Source organism: Mirounga angustirostris, unplaced genomic scaffold (genome assembly GCF_029215605.1).
Source record: "Mirounga angustirostris isolate CCGP_5_RB_7025 unplaced genomic scaffold, mMirAng1.0.hap1 SCAF_1, whole genome shotgun sequence".
Taxonomy (NCBI): Eukaryota; Metazoa; Chordata; class Mammalia; order Carnivora; family Phocidae; genus Mirounga; species Mirounga angustirostris.
Window position 1 is genome coordinate 28,979,747 of NW_026991709.1, and position 20,830 is coordinate 29,000,576.

Genomic DNA, 20,830 nt, shown 5'->3' on the forward strand with positions numbered 1-20,830 from the left:
ATGGGGGAGTGGGAGAGGAGTAGAGGGAGAGGGAGAAGCAGACTCCCCGCCCAGCAGGGATCCTGATGTAAGGCTGGATCCCTGGACCCTGATATGATCTGAGCTGAAGGCAGATGCTTAACTGACTGAGCCACCCAGGCGTCCCTTTACTAACAATATTAATGATTTTAAGTGACACCATTGCTATTTTGTACAGATAAAAAATAATTTTTAACTTTTAACCAATCGCATTTCTTTCTATATTTTATTTAAAAATTTTGGATGCTTCTTGTTCAAAGGGTCTTTTTACATAATCAACACATTAAACATTGTAGTTGCTCAGAGTATTATGTTGAAATACTGATGAAATAGGGGGGCCTGGGTGGCTCAGATGGTTGGGCATCTGCGTTCAGCTCAGGTCGTGATCTCGGGGTCCTGGATTCCAGTCCCAGATCCAGCTCCTTTTTGGCGGGGAGACTGCTTCTCCCTCTGCCTCCCGCTCCCCCTGCTTGTATTCTCCCTCTGGCAAGTAAATAAATAAAATCTTTAAAAAAAAAGAAATACTGATGAAATAAAACCTTCCCTCCAAGTTCAAATCTGTTCTTTGTAATAGTGATAGGAATTGTATCAAATACTATCCCAGTACTCAGTTTGACGGACTTTTTTTTTCTTATTTCAGAGAATAAAAGATCATGCCTTGAATTCTCTCATCTAAGTATAAAGGATTCCTTCAAAGATTTGTTTGTTCCCCAAATGGAGATTTCCTTGATGTTGTATACAAGGAAAAATCTCAACTGTGCTGAGCCACTGTTTGAGCAGCATAACTCCCTTAATGTTAATTTCAGTATAAGCAAGAAAACAGTCTGGCTTATTCATGGATACAGACCAACGGGCTCCTCTCCCACATGGCTTCAGAACTTCCTAAGGATTTTGTTGAATCAAGAGGATATAAACATAATTGTAGTAGACTGGAACCGGGGTGCTACAACTTTTCTTTACAACAGAGCAGTTAAAAACACCAGAAAAGTTGCTGTGAGTTTGAGTGGGTACATTCGGAATCTTTTGGTAAGAATTTTATATATTATATATGTTTTACAATATACAGTGTTTTATGCAATACCACAAAGTGGTAGCAAGATAAATACTTTTTTCCTATACACATTAAGAATTATTGCTTTGAGGGGCGCCTGGGTGGCTCAGTTGGTTGGGCGACTGTCTTTGGCTCAGGTTATGATCCTGGAGTCCCAGGATCCAGTCCACATTGGGCTCCCTGCTCAGCATGGAGTCTGCTCCTCTCTCTGACCTCCCCCCTCTCATGTGCTCTCTCTCTCTCAAATAAATAAATAAATACAATCTTTAAAAAAAGAATTATTCTTTGATATGCTACCATATACAGCCATCTTTAACTTGTGTAAATGGATAAATTCCATACCTACCTATGAACGGTCTTATTTTTAAAAAAAAAATATCTTAAAGACTCAGTTATTATGTTTTATCTTAAAATCTTTTAAGATTTTAATTTTTTTTTTTTTAACTCTACCTATACTGACTTGATGTTAGGGTAGTAATTCCATGTGGACCAAGGGGATAAACTATATAATCATTAGGTTCTTTAGACATCTTTCCTAAGGTATGGCTAATATATTTATAGTTCATCAAGTGTGAATTGGTAAAAGTGAGGGAAAAACATCTTGAAAAGTAGCATACTTCTGGCCAACTTTGGAGGCAAGTCTTCAGATTTTGTCCAGGATTTAGGTGCAGGGTTGCAGTGTGTCAGTAACATTCAGGCCAGTTTTAGGTCATCTGCAGTTTGAATGATCTACATTTACTATGTCAACCCATATGGAGATCAGTGTCTGTTCTAGAGAGAGATGTGGTGGTGATGAGCACTTGAGAGAAAGAAGGGTGATTTCTGATTTGGAACATTCTTGAACTTGACATCTGCTTTGAGTTGCGTTGTCCTGAATTTCCAAGGCTCTCCTGAAATTGAGCAAGCTTACCAGATCCAAGAAGCAGTTTACATGTAGTCATTAGGAGTCAGACTGGAAGAGTTCAAAGACCAAATCTATCTCTTATCTTCTGTGTGACTTTAAGCAATTGCTTAATCTCTCTGCCTCATTTACTTAGCTATATATTGGGGATAATGAAACTTTATAACAATATTTTATATAAGTATTAAATGAAATTAATTCTTAACCAGTACCTGGCATATAATAATCATTGAATATAATCAGGATCAGTATAATTATTACATCCCCAAATTTGGACAAAACCAAACTGTCTCTCTAGAGAGACAGTGGAAGTAATTCATCTGTTCTTATAGTCTATAAACTACATAATTGATTTTTGCTTACAGCAGTGGTCTTTTCTCTAATAACATGTACTTCAAAGTGTGGGAAATACGAATGTAAAATATAGAAATTTAGGAAAAGGCTTTATATTTAGGAAAAAGGATGAAAAGCTCAGTAACACTAAAGTTGAGAGTGATACTCCCTCGGGTTTCTGGGCATTGCTCTGAGGAATTTGAAGAAAATTAACACCCTGTGGCTGGAAAGCCTGGATTTAGTTTCTCATTGGCAGTAAATGTCCCACATCTTTCTACAAGCCTCTAAGATGTGTTCAGAATTTTAGCTTGGAAGATTGGATTCCATGGCTCTCCAGCTTGTGATTCAGGAATCCATGATCACACTTCAAATCCATGAGTCTCATTTTAACATCTCTGAAATGAGCATCCTCATTTCATACTGTTTCAGTCTTCCTAGTGATTTTGACACAATCTGTTCAGAAAAAAACAAGGAGGCAGATTAGTATATATTTTGGAGTTAAACAGGTCTGGACTTGAAGTTCATCTTTTTCCCTTACAGTAATAATTATATGTGGCTTTGGGCAACTTTTTATCAAACCATGTTATTCAACATTTAATAAGTGCCAGGAATAGTTTGAAACAATAGGATAAAAATAAATATCTCATAGGACTAATGTGAATATTAAATGTGAGATTTACAAAACACTTATTCAAGGTAAGTACCCTATAATGTCTACTACTATTATTACAAAATTCTTTAACTAAATGTATTATTTTGCATATACTAGTTTAGATAACAGATAACAAAGGTTTTTAAAAATGTACTGGTATTACTAAAAATGTATAGAGAAAAATCAGATGTCCTATGGAAAATGTTGAACAAAGATATTGTTGTTTTCAAATTATAAAATCCCATCCTCCATCTCCCAGAAATGTATTAAACTAGAAAAAAAATAAATTCTAGAATATTGATGCACAGGGCATAATTTGCGATTTCTGAAATGAAAATCGTAACATTGCATTTTCACTTGCAGAAGCATGGAGCATCTCTTGGTAATTTTCATTTCATAGGTATGAGCTTAGGGGCTCATATTAGTGGATTTGTTGGAAAGATATTTCAAGGTCAACTTGGAAGAATAACAGGTAAAATATTTTTTATAAAATGTGTTTTAGCATTCTTTAAGGCATCAGAAGTTGTTTTATTTAAAAGTTATCCGGCACAATAATTAAGCAGTAGAAATGATGCACATTTATTTTTTTTCTGTATTATATTCAAATGCTAGTCTTTGTTTTAGTTAGATTCTAAAGTCTTGTTTCTTGTTTAGTTCTTTTTTTTTTTTTTAAAGATTTTATTTATTTTTTGACAGAGACACAGCGAGAGAGGGAACACAAGCAGGGGGAGTGGGAGAGGGAGAAGCAGGCTCCCCGCAGAGCAGGGAGCCCGATGCGGGACTCTTGTTTAGTTCTTAACAGAGATGAGATACTCCTATAAAAATGGGAGGAAGAAGATCAATTTCTGCAACCCCACGTGAATTTTAAGGACACATTATTCTAACAATCCAGAGGGAAATATGACCCATTAAATATAAAACTTTTTTCATGTATTAACTAAATATATAACCATGTACTTAATTTTCACAAACTTTGACACATTTCAATTCTTTTAAGAATTTTATTTGAACACCAGAAGAGAGAATCAGGAGTTGATACCCAAGCTTGAAGGAGTCTAGATCCTGATACCCCTCATATTTTTTTTTTTTTTTAACAGAGTTCCTGCATCCAGAAAGCTTAGTAACCAAATAATGCTGACATAGATTTTCATGCTTCCACTTGGGAATGGTGATTTTAGAATAGAAAGAGCATATCCCTCCCCAATCAATTCAGCTTTTTAACAACTATTGAGATCTGTGTCCATAGAATATTTATAATGATTTTAAGTGTTAATAAAAGTAATAGTGTGTTAAGTTAAGCAAAGGGGGAGGGGAGAGGTGAATGAATTGCATAGATAGGATCTTTACAACCTTAAGTATACCTTACTTACTTATTCTGATCGGTTTTAATGTTATTCCCCATTATATAGATGTGAAAACAGGTTAACTGAATGAATGTAGGGGGAGGGGGTCAAAAAGTTTTTAATAGCTAAGCCAGGATTTGTACAAAACTTTCTAGCACCCAAAGCCCATTCTGTTTCAACCACCATAGTCATCCTACTTTATGTTAAGGTGTGTTTACTCACACATTAGTCCAGTTAGATTGAATCCACAGGCCAAGCAATCATCAGGGTTTAAAAGTCCAGCAAATGTGGTAGTTCTACATCAGAATTATTTATGAGAAGAGAAGTTTCTGCCTCACTCAGTCAAGTGGGCTAACTAAACTAGGGATAGGAGAAGGGCTTGAGATGAGCAACATTATATTTTACTTTTTAAAATATCCTTTTTGAGATGATTGTTATCTTCCATTGCATAGATGTTCTCAAGTTATTGAATTTTACCTCCTTCCCACTCCCTTGCCTTTTTGATACATGCCAGTAGGTCATGAGACTAGAATTTCTATTTAAAATTTCAAATATGGGGTGCCTGGGTGGCTCAGTCGGTTAAGTGTCTGCTTTCGGCTCAGGTCATGATCCCAGGGTCCTGGGATCAAGCCCCATGTAGGGCTCCCTGCCTGGCGGGAAGCCTGCTTCTCCCTTTCCCTCTGCTGCTCCCCTTGCTTGTGCTGTTTCTCTCTGTGTCAAATAAATAAATATTTAAAAAAATAAATAAAATTTCAAATACACCAGAAATAATATCTATATTCCATGGAACTCTTAATACATTTTTGTTTTCTTGTGTGTATATGGGAAACTTTTGTGAAAAATGAATGATGAGATAATAATATGTTTTATGCCAGAGCCCAAATTGTATTTGGCACTTAAAAATCATTTTAGAACTGCAGATATATCTGGGATGTATTAGTAAGGCATGAGATTCAAGACAGGACCAGGATATTATTCATTCCCCCCACCCCCCTCAGGGCAGTAGTAGTTATTTATTATTAACTATATAGCTACTATTGGTTTACCCCTAAGTACTTCTTAGATAAAAATGCTAAAAAAATAAAACCTACAGTATTTTGTTGAGGCATCGCTAAGTGTGCTTTAACACTAGATTGTTGATTAACTATTGGTAAAAAGTATCATTCAAATAACAAAGATACTTGCTATTCATCCAATTTCATTTATCTTAATATTAGTTTTTTTTACAAGTTTAAGCTAAAACTATATAGACATGCTTATAATTTAATAATAATGCAACCATAAGATCTAATAAACACTGTAGTAGGAATTAATTAATCGATCGATAGTTTCTTTCTTGAATTTCAGGTCTTGACCCTGCTGGGCCAAAATTCTCTGGAAGATCATTTAATGACAGATTAGACTACACTGATGCCAAGTTTGTGGATGTCATCCATTCCGATACCAATGGTAACAATGTAGGATTTATTGCTTAATTATCTGAAAATGAAAAGATGTAGACATTGGGGAAGAGGAGAACATGAAAGGAGAAGGAGTAGTGGGTAAAGTGACGATGAGTCTGTAATCATAAAATGATTTTATTTCCCACAAGCGGTATTTCTTAGAGTTCGTGATGTCCTGTGGTGTCAAATGGCCAGGTTTTGCCATCGGCTTACCTCCTTCAGGTTTCAAGGGCTGTCATATTATCCTAAAAAATGGAAACTTGATAAAAAAATACTTCATCTTGTTCAAGCTATTGACAATTTTGATTGATCACAGTTTCTCCCATGCTTCCTTTTCCTGCTGTATTTAGATTACCATTCCCTCCACTTTCTCACTGTGATGTGTATCAACTCGAACTGAACACAGCATTTCAGGCACAGATAGAGAATACCCTCCCCTGGAGGTAGGGACATAATTTCTCTATGATTTTTAATTGTCTTCCTGAAAATGTCTAATGGGCTATTGGTAGTTTAGGCCAGAGTGCTTTGGACAGACACTCTCAAGGAAGAATTTAGATGACCCTGAGCCCCTTCCTCATTTGAAATTAATGATCCTACGATTTATTGAGCACTTCCTATACCTTGGGCAGTGTTTTAGATGCTTTCTGTGAATGAATTATGGCATTCTTCTAAGTCCCCATGAGATAAATAAAATAATAAAATAAATAAAATAAATAAAATAAAATAAAATAAATATCATCCCCCTTTTACTGATGGGGAAGCTAGGGTCATGGTCACAAGTGGCAGAGCCAGAATTTGAAGTCTTATGATTCCAGAGTCTGTGCGTCACCAGTTTGTTGCTCTGACCAGCTGATAATTTCCATGTGCTCTGGTTGTGGGCATGGGGAGGATATGGCGCTACCATGGAGAAAGGAGGAAGTGATGCTCAGGCTGTTTTGATTTCCCTATTTCCTCAGGTTTCTTTTCTCTTTGGTCCAGGTAATTTATTTGCTCCCATAGTACTCTGAATTGTCCTTGTGGAGATTCATACCGATGCCTTTGTGAGAGATACAAATGCCGTAAATGCCACAGAGGACAATTTTTCAGCTTCTATGGCTACATGCCAGGGGGCTGAGCCTCTATGGGTATCGTTCTGCTCCTTCTTTGGAATCTAAGTTACCTTATGTATCACAGGGAGTTAGTGCCCAGAGGTTCATAGTTCGAATATGATACCTCAACCTCTCAAGCCTTCCTTGTCTTTATCCCTTTATATTAACTTAGCTTTCCCCCCACACAGTGCACCTACTGCCCAATTGCTCTGCAGTTCTTTGTCTGAAATCCCAACTCCAGTTTTGCCTATGGCCTTTGAATTAGCTCTTCATACTTTTTATTATTTTTGTTTGCATTTCTGGCTTTTCCTAATAAAAAACTGTTTCTATTATCTTCCACTGTCAACATCTTTTGATGACCTGGCCTGTCAAATCTAACTTACCACTAGATGCCACATTGTTGACACCCTTGATCGATCTTTTCACAACCATTGCAAACGAGGGACACAGCATTTTGATGCTGCAGATCCACCTGTCTCAAGGAATTTCTGAATGAGATACTTGGGGTCAACACATATCTGGCAGACTACCTTTTCCTTGAATACTTATCAGTGAGTGCATCTTCTACTTACCAGGAGTTTTTGTCCATATTTGGTTGTATATGTTAAAAAAGTTATGTGGCCTTCTAAAATTGTGAATTGGATAATTTGGACTAATATCCTTGCTGGGATATCAGTAAAAAATTACAGTCCAACATCCAGAAGATAGAAAAATTCCAGGGAAGTAAACTGGTAAGTTTGGAGTCACTTTTCTTACGGCAGGTTTCCTGATACATACATAGAGTATGGGAAGTATTTTTGAAACCCTTACACGGGGCTTGTAAAATATCTCATTTTTACCTTCTTTCCATGTAGTGAAGGAATATACAGTGCTTGGACTTTATATATCACCCTCCAATTTAATATATTCTTGGGGAGAAAAAATAGAACAACGAGAGAAGGCACAATGAATTTCAGTAATTTACAACAGGCCCCTGGTAGAGGCGCCTGGGTGGCTCAGTCATTAAGCATCTGCCTTCGGCTCAGGTCATGATCCCAGGGTCCTGGAATCGAGCCCCGCAGGGCTCCCTGCTCAGCCGGGGGCCTGCTATTCCCTCTCTCACTGCCCTTTTCCTACTGGTGCGCACACAGCACTCTCTCTCTCTCTCTCAAATAAATAAATAAAATCTTTAAAAAAATAAAATAAAGGGACACCTGGATGGCTCAGTCGGTTAAGTGTCTGTCTTTGGCTCGGATCAGGATCCCAGGATCCTGGGATCGAGTCCCACATCGGGCTCCTTGCTCAGTGGGGACCTTGCTTCTCCCTCTGTCTGCCACTCCCCCTGCTTGTGCTGTCTCTCTCTCTGACAAATAAATAAATAAAATCTTTAATATATATATATATTAAAAAGATAAAATAGAAAAAGAGATAGTTTTACAGGTACTACAGATATGAAATTGATCATATTATGATATAATGAACAATATTATGCAAATAAATATGAAAATGTATGATTATATTGTATGATATATAAAATAGAAAAATTTTTATGAAAAAGCAAAAGCATTTACCAAACTGACAAATTAAGAAAGAAAATTTGAATAGTTCTATAATTATTAATGAGATAGAAACTGTAATTTAAAGATTTCCAACAAAGTAAATCCTAGGCAAATTTTTTCATCTCTACCAAACAATTAAGGGAAAAGTAAGACCACTTTCACACAAACGGTTTCAGAGAATAATAAAATGTAGGCAACTGTTTATAACCTTTTTTAAAAGCTATCATAAAAATGTCAAAACTTGAGATGATAGACATTACAGAAAAGAAAATTTGTGGACATTCTCTATTATAATCATGGGTGCAAAATTTCTACGTAAACATCACATTAGTAAATCAATTCTGCAACATATAAAAATGGATAATGAATCACACCCAATTTGGATTATTATAAAAAAGCAAGTTTATAATAAAAGCATACACAAAAGCATACATGAAATATGAGTCAATTTATATGTAGTTCCAAAATGGGCAAATCTAAACTGTTATGTTTTGGGAGGCATCCTTGGAAGGTAAAGAATAGCAAAAAAATTATTTTATTAAAAGATGTTATTGGACACCTGGGTGGCTCAGTCGTTAAGCGTCTGCCTTCGGCTCAGGTCATGATCCCAGGGGCCTGGGATCAAGTCCGAATCGGGCTCCCTGCTCAGCTGGGGGCCTGCTTTTCCCTCCCCCTCTGCCTGCTGCTCTGCCTACTTATGCTCTCTATCTCTCTGTCAAATAAATAAATAAAATCTTTTTTTAAAAAAAGATGTTATTATTTTTAAAGGAAAAGGAGAAGCTGGTAATTAGGTAAGAGCTAGGGGTTTCTAGGTGCTATTTCTTTTTTTTAATTTTAATTTTAATTTTTTATTTTTTTAAAGATTTTATTTATTTATTTGTCAGAGAGAGAGACAGAACACAAGCAGGGGGAGAGGCAGGCAGAGGGAGAAGCAGGCTCCCTGCTGAGCAAGGAGCCCAATGCGGGACTTGATCCCAGGACCCTGGGATCATGACCTGAGCCAAAGGCAGCCGCTTAACCAACTGAGCCACCCAGGCGTCCCTCTAGGTGCTATTTCTTGACATGGGTGTGATAGCTAAGTGGCTATCTGCTTTATAATAATTAATTAATATTTAGATTTACGCTCTTGTTTGTGTGTATGTATATTAAATTATAATAAAAAGAAAATTTAAAAAGCCCTATCTACTCTCCTTACCCTCCTTGAAACCAAGGGAATGAATGACCTAAACAGACCAAACTTCTCTGCCCCTTCCATCTGGTAAAGGGGAAAAGACATGCCTGAATGAATCAAGGCCAGCTTCTAAGTTAATATAAATGTCTTTTGTTTCTCCCTGAGTCCTGAGGAGTCTTGGCTTATTTCTACTTTAGTGGCAGATTGGAGAAAATGATGGCTCCAACCTGGCACCCCTAGTCTTGGAACTCCATGTTGAATTCAGACATAGGGAAATTGTAAAGATTGCCAAAATTTAAAAAAATTATTGGACTTTTTTTTTTTGGGTCATACTTAGGAGAATGCAAGCAGATGATGGAATGTAAAGAGAGATTGGCTAGCATAACCTCACCACTGTCACAATCTAATCACTCTCGTGCTTCCCTGAATTCTTAGGAGTTCTAATGAAGTCGTCTGAATTGTTTTTTGCCTTTCCTTACACGCTGACTCCCCTCCCCCATAATGCACATGCCCAGTGTCCTCCTGCTCTGCTAACATCTCATTAGCAGTTATCTTGTTCTGTTCTGTACTTTCACTAAATCCTGTCACTCCATCTTAATCCTACTGTCAGACCCAAGTATTTATCTTTGTTATGTAAATCTATTGCTGATCACTTTCAAGAGTTTATCATGTTGTAGGAAATTTCTTGTGCCCTAAGCCAAAGCATTGTGACTTCACTTGGCAGCAAGATTTTCAGATCTAACCACATTCCTGATTTTTCTGAGCTTGCTACCCTCTTTCGTTCCCATGCCTTCCCTGGGTTATAGCCCCCATATTGGTAATAATGGACCCAGCATTTGCACCTTCCCCAGTGCCCCGAGGATCCACAGATATACAGAAGCCCTTAAATCACAGCTACACATTTATGTCACTCTGACCCATTTGTTCCAGCTGAAGCAGCATATTTAGATTTTTCCAGTTAGTGAATCTAGTACCAAGTCTTAGGCCTTATCCAGAGTATAAGCAAATCATCAAACTGGCCTAAAAGGTCCTATATGACTTGGCTTCATTTCCTCTGGTGCTCCCTCTTACCCATTATACTCCTGCTAACCTGGCTTCTTTGAATACTTTAGGTATGCTCACATAATTTTCTACTTGCCTGTCTCACTCATCTCACTCACATCCTTCACGTCATTGCTTGACTCTACCACCTCAATGGATAATTCCCTAACCAGACTACTTAAAAGTACAACCAACCTACCACCCTGACTAAGCACTTACCGCCCTCTTATGCTACTTGTGTTTTCTCTACAGCATTATTGTTATCTGACATACTATATTTTTACTTGTTTATTATGTCTTCCTCCACTCAGATGTAATTTCCACTACAAAAAGGTGTTTTGCTCTGTTTTTCTTTTTTACTTATATATTTGTAGCACAAAGAACTGTGATGGGCCCGTAGTAAATTGGTGACTAGTAAACATGTTAAATTAATGACATATAATTTTCATGAGGAATTAATTTGAGGCATTAAAACCAGAAAAATGTATCTTTTTAAAAAAGGCATTTCTTTTATTTTCAATTCAAATTTTAAGAGTCACTTTCAATAGAATTTATAGATTTTATTTTGTAAAAGTGTTGTTGACCTGATTATGTTCACTTTGTGATTTTTGAGTGTTTTTCTTCTTAGGTTTAGGCATTAAAGAACCCTTGGGGCATGTAGATTTTTATCCAAATGGAGGAAAAACGCAACCTGGCTGTCCTAAATCCATTCTTTCAGGTATACCAATAGTAATTTTGAATGAATTACATATGATTCAAATGATGAAGGAAAATCAAATTTACTTTACTTTTTTCCTTCTTAATCTGTGGGTAAGATTTTGATCACCCTTGCTCATTATTCAGGAGAGTGATTGGCAAAAAATGGTTGAATTGGATTTTTCTCAGTTCATAGAGTTTACCAGTAGATATCCCCATTTGGTCATGGTGGGATCCATTACATTAGTTTCAATAGCTTTATTTCATCATTTTAAACATTAGGAGAAGTGCTAAGTCAGTGAAGAAGCACAGATGGCCAAAGTATCATGTAACATGAGTTTGGGCTCGGGATTTAATCTTTACCATCACTCTAATATTGTACAAGCACAGATTCATAATCTCTTGAACTTGGTTATTACATAAATAGCCGAGCAGCTGCTCCAGGTGTGGAATTTGGTTCACTTCAGAGTCAGAAGAATTCGATGTTTTGAGGTCTACAGTGACAACTGGTCAAGTAACACACAGTGAAAGGCCATTACAGCTAGAGAAGTTTGGCCAAAGGTTATAAGGATGTGAGGAGTTGGGGAAAGAAATGGACATAATAAAGCTTTAATGTTACCTGGTTTCATAGTCCTCTCTGACATTAAGCAGAAATGTTAGGGGTGCGGGATTAGGAGGGAAAGATGTACACATAGTTATTAAGTATGGTAGCACCGTGTTTGTAGAGTTTGTCAAATTATTGAAATTAAACATTTTTTCCCCTGTGGTAATTATTACTTCAGAAAAAATTCTTATAAATCTCATGTAAAAGCATACTAAATTTAAATTTTCAATGGTACTACTTATTTAATTGCTCGAGATAAAACTTTGCATTGTAGTCAACACTTTAATATTCACAAGGGCATAGTATTGAGTGGAACTTAACCTTTAATTTTTCTCTAATTTACTTGAACTTGGTTTAATACATCTACAGTTCTTTTGCTTGATTTTTAACACTTAAGGAATTCAGTTTATTAAATGCGACCACCAGAGAGCGGTTTACTTGTTCATGGCCTCTTTGGAAACAAACTGCAATTTTATTTCATTTCCTTGTCCTTCATATGAAGATTTCAAAGCTGGTTCATGTGTAGACTGTGACAACTTCAACGAAAAATCATGTCCTAGGCTAGGTAAGTGAGACTGTTGTAATTACTCTAATTTTTTGTGGAAAATGAATAACATAATTGTTAGTATTTTTGCTGGAAGCTTTCATATTTACTTAGGAACATGTTAAGCATTTTATGGAAAAATTACCTGTGGAACAACCAGAGGAAATAGTTTATTTCCTACTAAATATTTTTAAGGTGTTTAGTGAAAAGAATTTAATCAACTGCTCAATGGATTTTAACCAACTGTGCTCAATGTATGTGCAAATTTGGTGGTCTCATGATGACCCTTGCTCTTGTTTTGTAAAGGAGGCTCACTATCTATCATCCATCTGTATTTCCACTAAAGAAAGAGACTGTGCATTCTTTTTTTTTTTTTTTGAGACTTGTGCATTCTTAGTGGCACTGAAGGCTTTTATTTTTATGGAAAGTCTTAGGAGCAAGTGGAGAGGTGTAAACCATAGTTAGCTTTTCATTTGCTATTAGCAAGTAGGCATGAATCATACATGGTTCACACCTTCCAAATCGATAAAGCTTGGCAAGAGCAGTTAAGTACTGCAACTTTCGATAACAACAGCCTGTCTGTAGGAAATTATAGAGGAAAAAAGAATCCACATAAAAATAGAACGGTAGAGCTGAAAGAATCTCAGAGGCTGTTTTTTGCTCAGGATTTTCCAAAGAGATCACCAGATCCCAAGCATGTCATGAGCATATAACATCTTATCAGTGTCATGATCAGGATCTGCTAGAAATGTTTCCAAGGCCAAAGGGGCTTGGGAAGCGATTACAACGACTGAAGTAAACCGCTTTCTGTAGTTTTCTTCGGCAGGAGATTTATACTAACATGCGTAGAGAATTTCTGGGGGAGGCAGGCAATCTGCCGGCTTGGCCAGACCTATTTTCTCATAGACCCCTTCTGTCCAGAAGACGTCTTGTGGGATTCTTTTTCTCCAGACCTCATGTTGGGGATTGCTTTTCTGGTCTCATTGCTTTTCCATATAAATGAGAAAATTGTGACCCAGTGGGAACAGAAGGATTATGTAAGGACACAAGTGAGAACTAGAGTTAAACTTCTTAATTCTCAATTCAGTGTACTTTCTATACATTCAAATTTCGAATTTGGAGGTAGCAATGTGGGAACAGACAAATACATAAAGTAGGAAGCATTTTAAATATATGCATGTGTGTGTGATGATATTTCAAATGTACTAATAATGTATGTATCTGGAATATATATAGTATATATATAATATATACTATATATAGATGCTATCTATATGACATATTTATAATGTATACACATGTATAGTATATCTGTATGAATGTAGGAGAATTGGGAGCTGTACTCATGGAACTAAATTTTGTGTTTGTTTTATCTAATCATTTTATTCTGCTGAATTTACTAAAAGGAGATACAAGTAAAATTCTGAATTTATGAAATAATAATAAAAACTGCTACAAATGGATTGTAGCCATATGGAGTATGCTCAGCTCTGGTAAGATTTCCGGGGGGGGGATTTGTTTGTGAATCTTGGATTTGATTTATTATGTAATTAAAATGAATAGAATATAAAATTATTGGAAAAGTGGTTTTTAAGTTATAAAAATCATAAATTATTATTACGATTATTATTATAATGCATTGATTCTTCAGTTCCTTTAGTGATTTGAAAGCTTTGTGTGCTATTTGATGGAAATCTGGTTTCTAATGTTTTCTTTTTTTTTTTTTTTTTAAGATTTTATTCACTTACTTGACTCAGAGAGAGAGAGGGAGAGAGTACAAGCAGGGAGAGTAGCAGAGCCAGAGGGAGAAGCAGGCTCTCCACTGAGCAGGGAGCTCGATGTAGGGCTCCATGCGGGGCTCGATCCCAGGACCCTGGGATCATGACCCGAGCCAAAGGCAGACGCTTAACGACTGAGCCGCCAGGCATTCCTTGTTTCTAATGTTTTCTTTCTCAAATCTTAGGTTATCAAGCTGAGCTATGGGAAGATGTTTTAAAAGAAAAGAGAGAAGAGACCACTGTGTTTTTGGATACTACTGGCGCAAGTCCATTCTGTGGTAAGTTAACATTTTCAACAAATGACAAATGATTGGTTTTACATGCTAATTTATCTTTTCTCCAAAATGTTCTTCGTACCCAGTCCAATTCCATCATGTAATTTCAAGGAACTCTGAAATTTGTTAGAGCCAAATTCAAATAAGGACTTGATTTTTTAGTTTGTTTAATTGTTCATCTCTTGAAGGACATCAGGGATATTTTTAGTTTTTGGCTATTATGAATAAAGCTGCTATGAATATTTATATACAAGTTTTTATGTGATTTTAAGTTTGTATTTCTTCTTTATAAAGGCCTAGGAAAGCACTTACTGGGTCGGAAGCTAATTAGTCTTATAAGAAATTGACAAAGTGCTTTTCAGTGTGTCATACCATTTTGCAATTCCCCCAGCAAAGTATGAGTGATCCAATTTCTCTGATTTCTTACTAGCAATTGCTGTTGTCATCATTTAAAAAAAATTATTCATTCTAACAGGTGGATAGTGATACCTTATTGTGGTTTTAATCTTTGTTGCCCTGATGACTTATGATAATGAATATCTTTTCTGTATATCCTCTTTGGTGAAGTGTGTGTTCATGTCTTTTGCCCATGTTCCAGCTGCATTTTTTTGAAGTGTTGGGTTTTGAGAGTTTTCTTCATATATTTTTATAGTAGTCCTTGTTGAATACTTGGTTTGCAAATATTTTCTCCCAGTCTATAATCTGACTATCTTTTCATCTTCTTTACAAGGACTTTTGCAAGGGCAAAAAAGGGCACTTTTGATGAGATCTAATTTATTTTTTTTTTTTTCATAGAACATTTTTTTTTTCATTTCTGAGAACTCTTTGCTGAGTTTAGGTCCTGAAGAATTTTTCCCACATAAGATCTTTATAGTTTTATGTGTTACCTTTAAGTCTGTAATTCATTATTGATTTAGTTTTCGTATAATATGTGGGGTTTAGGTTGAGGTATATATATATATTTTTTTTGCCTATGGATGTCCATTTGCTCGAGCACGATTTGTTGAAAGGGCTATCTTTGCTTTATTGAAATGCTTTTGTACCTTTATCAAAAATCAGTTAAGCATATTTGTTTAGGCATATTTCTGTTTTGTCTAGATTCCATTCTCTATCCTGTTATTTATCTGCTTATCCCTTTTCCAATACCACACATTATTAATTACTATAGCTAATACTATAGCCTTAATATCAGGTAGAATGAATATTTCTTCTTCATTCTTCTTTGTCATGATTATTTTAGATATTCTAGGGTATTTGCCTTTCAATAAAAATTTAAAATAAGGTTGTCTATGTCTGCAAAACTTTGGCTGGGATTTTGATAGGAATTAAATTAAACCTATAGATAGACTTGGGGAGAACTGACATCTTTACTATGTTGTCTTCTGATTCATAGACATGTTATGTCTCTACATTTACTTTGATTCTTTGATTTCTTTCATCAGTATTTTGTAATTTTCAGCATATAGGCCCTGTGTATCTTTTGTTACATGTATACCTAAATAATTATTTAAAAAAATTTTTTTTGAGTGATGGTAAATGATATTTTAAAAATTTTATATCCCCATGTCTGTGTTAGAAGGTAGAAATAGGATTGAATATTTTGTATTGAGCTTGTTTCCTGGAGCCTCACTGAATTCACTTATTATTTCTTGGATTTTTAAAATAGATTTCTTAGAGTTTTCTATGTAACAATCATATCATCTACAAATAGAGAGAAACTTTTACTTCTTCCTTTCTAATCTGTATGCCTTTTATTTCTTTTTCTTGACTTATTTCAGTGGCTAGAGCTTCCAGTACTATGTTAAATAAGGATGGTGGGAACAGACATCTTGTCTTACTCCCGATCTTAGAAGAAAGCATTGTTTGTTACCTGTAGGTTTTTTGACCATGGGTTATTTACAAGCATGTTGTTTACTTCCATGTATTTAGAGATTTTCCTGTTGTCCTTCTATTATTGATTTCTATTGTTGATTATATTATTTAGAGTCATTATGTTTAGAAAACAAATTGTATATAATTTCAATTCTTTTGGGGCGCCTGGGTGGCTCAGATGGTTGAGCATCTGCCTTCAGCTCAGGTCATGACCCCAGGGGCCTGGGATCGAGCCCCGCGTCCAGCTTCCTGCTCGGTGCAGAGACTGCTTCTCTCTCTCCCTCTGCCATTCCCTCCGCTTGTGCTGTCTGGCTCTATCTCTCTGTCAAATAAATAAATAAAATCTTTAAAAAAAAATTTCAATTCTTTTAAATTTGTTGAATTTTTTTTTAATAGTCCAGGATATAGTTTATCTGCATGAATATTTCATAGGCACTTGAAATAAATGTGTATTCTGTTTTTGTTGGGTGCAGTGTTCAATATATGTCAATAGGATTCTGTTGGTCTCCAACATCATCAACTCATTATAACATCAACTCAAAGTAAAAAATCTCATCTAATGTCATCAGATAAAATATTCCAAATCATATCATTCAATTCCAAATCTAAATCAGATTTGGGTAAGGCTCTAGGTAGAATCTACCCATAGGCACAATTACCTTCATTTGTGAGTCTATGAAACTCAAGAATCAAGTTTTTTGTTCCCAAAATACGTTGGTGAGACAGGCATAGGATACTAGTCATAGACATTCCTGTTCAAAAGGGAAGAAAATGAAAGGAAAATGGAGTCAATGGTCTGAAGCAATTTTATAGTCCAATGAGGCAAATTCCATTTGGTTTCAAGGTTGGGAATAATTCCCTGTGGTTTATTCCTCCTGGGGTCTGCTCTGTGGGTTCACGACTCCATGTTCTAGCTTCTCAGAGTCATCTTTTTTCTTCTTTATTTCTTCTTTTTTATTTTTGTAAAAATGGTAACTTATGCTTACAGCTGAATAGTTTTAACAGCCTGTTCCTTGCCTGAAAAATTTTGGGGGTCCAACAACATTCTTTCATTTTGTACTCTGTCTCCTTCCATCCAAACTGACAGTGTTTATGCTTCAACATTGTCAAAAACCTTGTTGATGTCCATATATGTCAGAGATTCATTCCATTAGACAAGAGGTACTTCCAAATATTTTTTGTAGATAATCTTATCTCTATTTTGGGCTTCTGCTGAGGTGGCTGAGGGAATCTAAGAACGACATACTTAATCTTTCCAAAGAGACTTTTGTGTTACCGAATTCTCTGACTCTTTGATCTAAGTCAAAAGGTTGTCAAGCCACACTGCTAGATTTTTCTCTAGAGCGTGATTTCCTGACGGTGAATCTCTTAGTTTTAGTATCTTTTGCAAACTTGATAGGATAAGGATTTTTCAAGACATTAGGTCCAGGTTTGTTTTTGCTTAACACTTTTATCTCAATTTACATTTTTCCTCTCACATTTCACCATAAACACCAATAAGAAACAAGGCCACACTTTGAAGCCTTGTTAGCACAGAAATTCCCTCAGCTAGATGTCCAATTTCTTTATTTGCAACTTTTGCTTTCCATATAATTTCATAGGACATAATTTTGTTAGGCTTTCTGTGGCTATATAGCAAGCATTCTTTTTCTACCAGTTTCCAATAACATGACCCTTCCTTCTGAGGCCTCACCAGCAGAGTTGTTACCATCTACATTTCCACTAACAATGTGTTCAAGGTAACCTAGGTGTTTTTTTTTTTTATCATGCTCCTCAAAATTCTTTCAGCTTCTGTTCATTGTCAATTTCAAAACCTTTTCCTCATTTTTAGGTATTTGTTACCAGAGCATCCCATTCTTCACATCAAGATATGTATTTATTTTTCTGTCACTAACATAACAAATTACCACAAACTTAGTGGCTTAAAAAAGCAAAAATCTATTATCTTTACAGTCCTGTAGGTCAGAAGACTCACACGGGTGTCACTGCAAAAATCAAGGTGTCATCAGGACTGTATTTCTGGAGGGTCCAGGGGAGAATCTGTTTCCTTGACTTTTTGAACTTCCAGAGGCTGTCTGCATTCCTTGGCTTTTGGCCTCTTCTTCCCCAATGGTGGCTTGAGTCTTCACTCACACCCACTGCATCTCTTCAACCCTTCTTTCTGCATCACATCTCTTTTTATGATTCTCTTCTGTCTTCCTCTTCTTCTTTTAAGGCTTTGTGATTACAATCCTTGTGACTGCATTGCTCCCACTTGTGTAAATCATATAATCTTCCTATTTTAAGGGCAGCTGATTAATAATTTTAATTCCATTTGAGATCTTAATTATGCTTTGCCACTTAAGGTAACATATTCACAGGTTCCAGAGATTAGGACATGGACATATTTGGGGAGGTCTACCACAATTACAATAAGCACATATGATGTTTCAGTTTCCTAATATCAACATTTTCTGTGAAGTGTGAGAACTTGACTTGCATTTAGGTTTCTTTACATTCTCTGCTTTAAAATCTCATTGAGTAGCAGATTGTGTAATAATTTTGGTCTCAATCATCAAATATATAAAATTCATGAGGAAAAGGATAATCTATTGTATGAATGCAGATGTCTTCCCTTCCCATTTTTACCTCTTTGTTTTTGATGCGTCGATGATTTCAATTTCTTTCTGTCGGAAGAAATCCCTTCTTACAATATTTAAGAGATTGAGTCTGCTAATAAGAAATTCTTTAAGTTTTTCTTTGTCTTAGAGTACCTTTATTTCTCCTTTATTCTCAAAGGATAGTTTTGCTGGATATAAGGTTAAGAGCTGAACTCTTTCTTTTGGCCTTTGAAAAATGTGCCACATAATGTGTGAAAAATGCTGGCCTCCATAGTTTCAGATAAAAAATCCATTGATTTTTTAGATATAGATAATGCGTCATTTGTCTTGGGCTGCTTTCAATTTTTTGTCTTTGTTTTCATTTTCTGAAGTTTAATTATGATATGACTTGGTGAGATTTGTTTAGGTTTATCCTGTTTCAGGTTCACTCAGCTTCTTGAATCTGCATTTTTGTTTTCTTCACCAAATTTAGAGAGTCCTTTGCCATTATTTCTTTGAATATTCTTTAGCCCCACTTTCTTTTCTCTCTTCCTGACGTGATAACACAGATATTATATTTTTGTTATAGTCACACAGGTATCTGAGGCCCTGTTCATTTTTTCCCTCCTTAGTCTCTTTTCTCTCTGTTGCTGAGATTGAGTAGCCAATTGATCTGTCTTCAATTTCACTGATTTCTATCCTCTATCATCCACTCTACCATCAGGCACATGCAGTGAGTTTTATATATTTTACTGTAGCTTTCATTTATGTAATTTCTATTTTGTTTTCTTTACAGCTCCTATTTCTTTGCTCAGCTCTTTCTATTCATTTTTCTTCAAGAGGCTCTAACTGACTTTGAAGCATTTTTATGATGGCTTCTTTGAAATCCTTGTCAGATAATCCCAGCATCTGATTCATCTCAGTGTTGGCATCATTTCATTGTCCTTTCTCACCAAAGTTGTGGTTGTCTTTGTTCTTGGTATAATGGGCAATTTTCAATCACATCCTGGATATTTTGTTTATTATGTTGGAATTTGAGTCCTATTTAAATCTTTTATTTCAAGCAGGGAGCCACATTGTTTAGATTTTAGTTTTATGTATTCTGAGGCTGTGATTTCTTAGATGTATAAAGGTCAGGATTTTTATATTTTCCTGGTGACTTGCTTCTTTTTGCTTTATGCATAAACTTGCATTTTGACTCCCAATTTTATCCAATTCTATCACAACAATTTGTCTCATAGAGCCTTTGAACCTGAGTTTTCTTTTCTGTCTTAAATATTATGTTCTGTAGTATTTTATTTCACATGTTACTTAACAATCAGTATTTATTATGAATGTTATCATTACAACAAATGCTCACCATATTTACCAATTTTAGTTTTCTACCTTTTACCTTGTTCTCTTTTCCCTCCCCCACTTATTGCTTCTGAGTTTAATTCCTATCTTACTAAAATATATCCTTAGTGACTTTTCACTTCTGGTCTCTCTCAGTTTGTTTCTTTCCTTGAAAATGCCTTTATCTTTTCCTTACTCTGGAATGCAAATTTTTTTTTTTTTAAAGATTTTATTTATTTATTTATTTGAGACAGAGAGAGACAGAGAGCACATGAGAGGGGGGAGGGTCAGAGGGAGAAGCAGGCTCCCTGCCGAGCAGGGAGCCCGATGCGGGACTCGATCCCGGGACTCCAGGATCATGACCCGAGCCGAAGGCAGTCGCCCAACGAACTGAGCCACCCAGGCGCCCCTGGAATGCAAATTTAATTCAAGATAGAATTCTACATTGAGAGTATTTTCACTCAGCACTTTGAAGATATTAATTTTCTTTTCAGATAAATCTCTTTTTTCATTTATTGTCAGTGTAATTGTTTCCTGCAGATAATCTATAGTTTTCTTCTGGTTGAATT

The 20,830-nt window shown here is 35.8% G+C and overlaps 1 protein-coding gene across 2 annotated transcripts in view; it reads left to right on the forward strand.

The window, feature by feature from the left end:
* The first annotated feature begins 651 nt into the window (after nucleotides 1-651).
* Nucleotides 652-20,830, forward strand: part of LIPI (lipase I) — a 40,289-nt gene continuing 20,110 nt past the window's right edge. Inside the window, exons 1-6 of one of the 2 annotated variants that reach the window (XM_045863620.2) lie at nucleotides 652-1,044; nucleotides 3,319-3,427; nucleotides 5,646-5,747; nucleotides 11,207-11,296; nucleotides 12,276-12,443; nucleotides 14,386-14,478. In XM_045863620.2, coding sequence (XP_045719576.1) covers nucleotides 733-1,044; nucleotides 3,319-3,427; nucleotides 5,646-5,747; nucleotides 11,207-11,296; nucleotides 12,276-12,443; nucleotides 14,386-14,478 — 874 coding nt within the window. In that variant the 5' untranslated portion in view covers nucleotides 652-732. The remainder of the gene's footprint in view (nucleotides 1,045-3,318; nucleotides 3,428-5,645; nucleotides 5,748-11,206; nucleotides 11,297-12,275; nucleotides 12,444-14,385; nucleotides 14,479-20,830) is intronic. The other variant, XM_045863619.2, reaches the window with a different exon arrangement.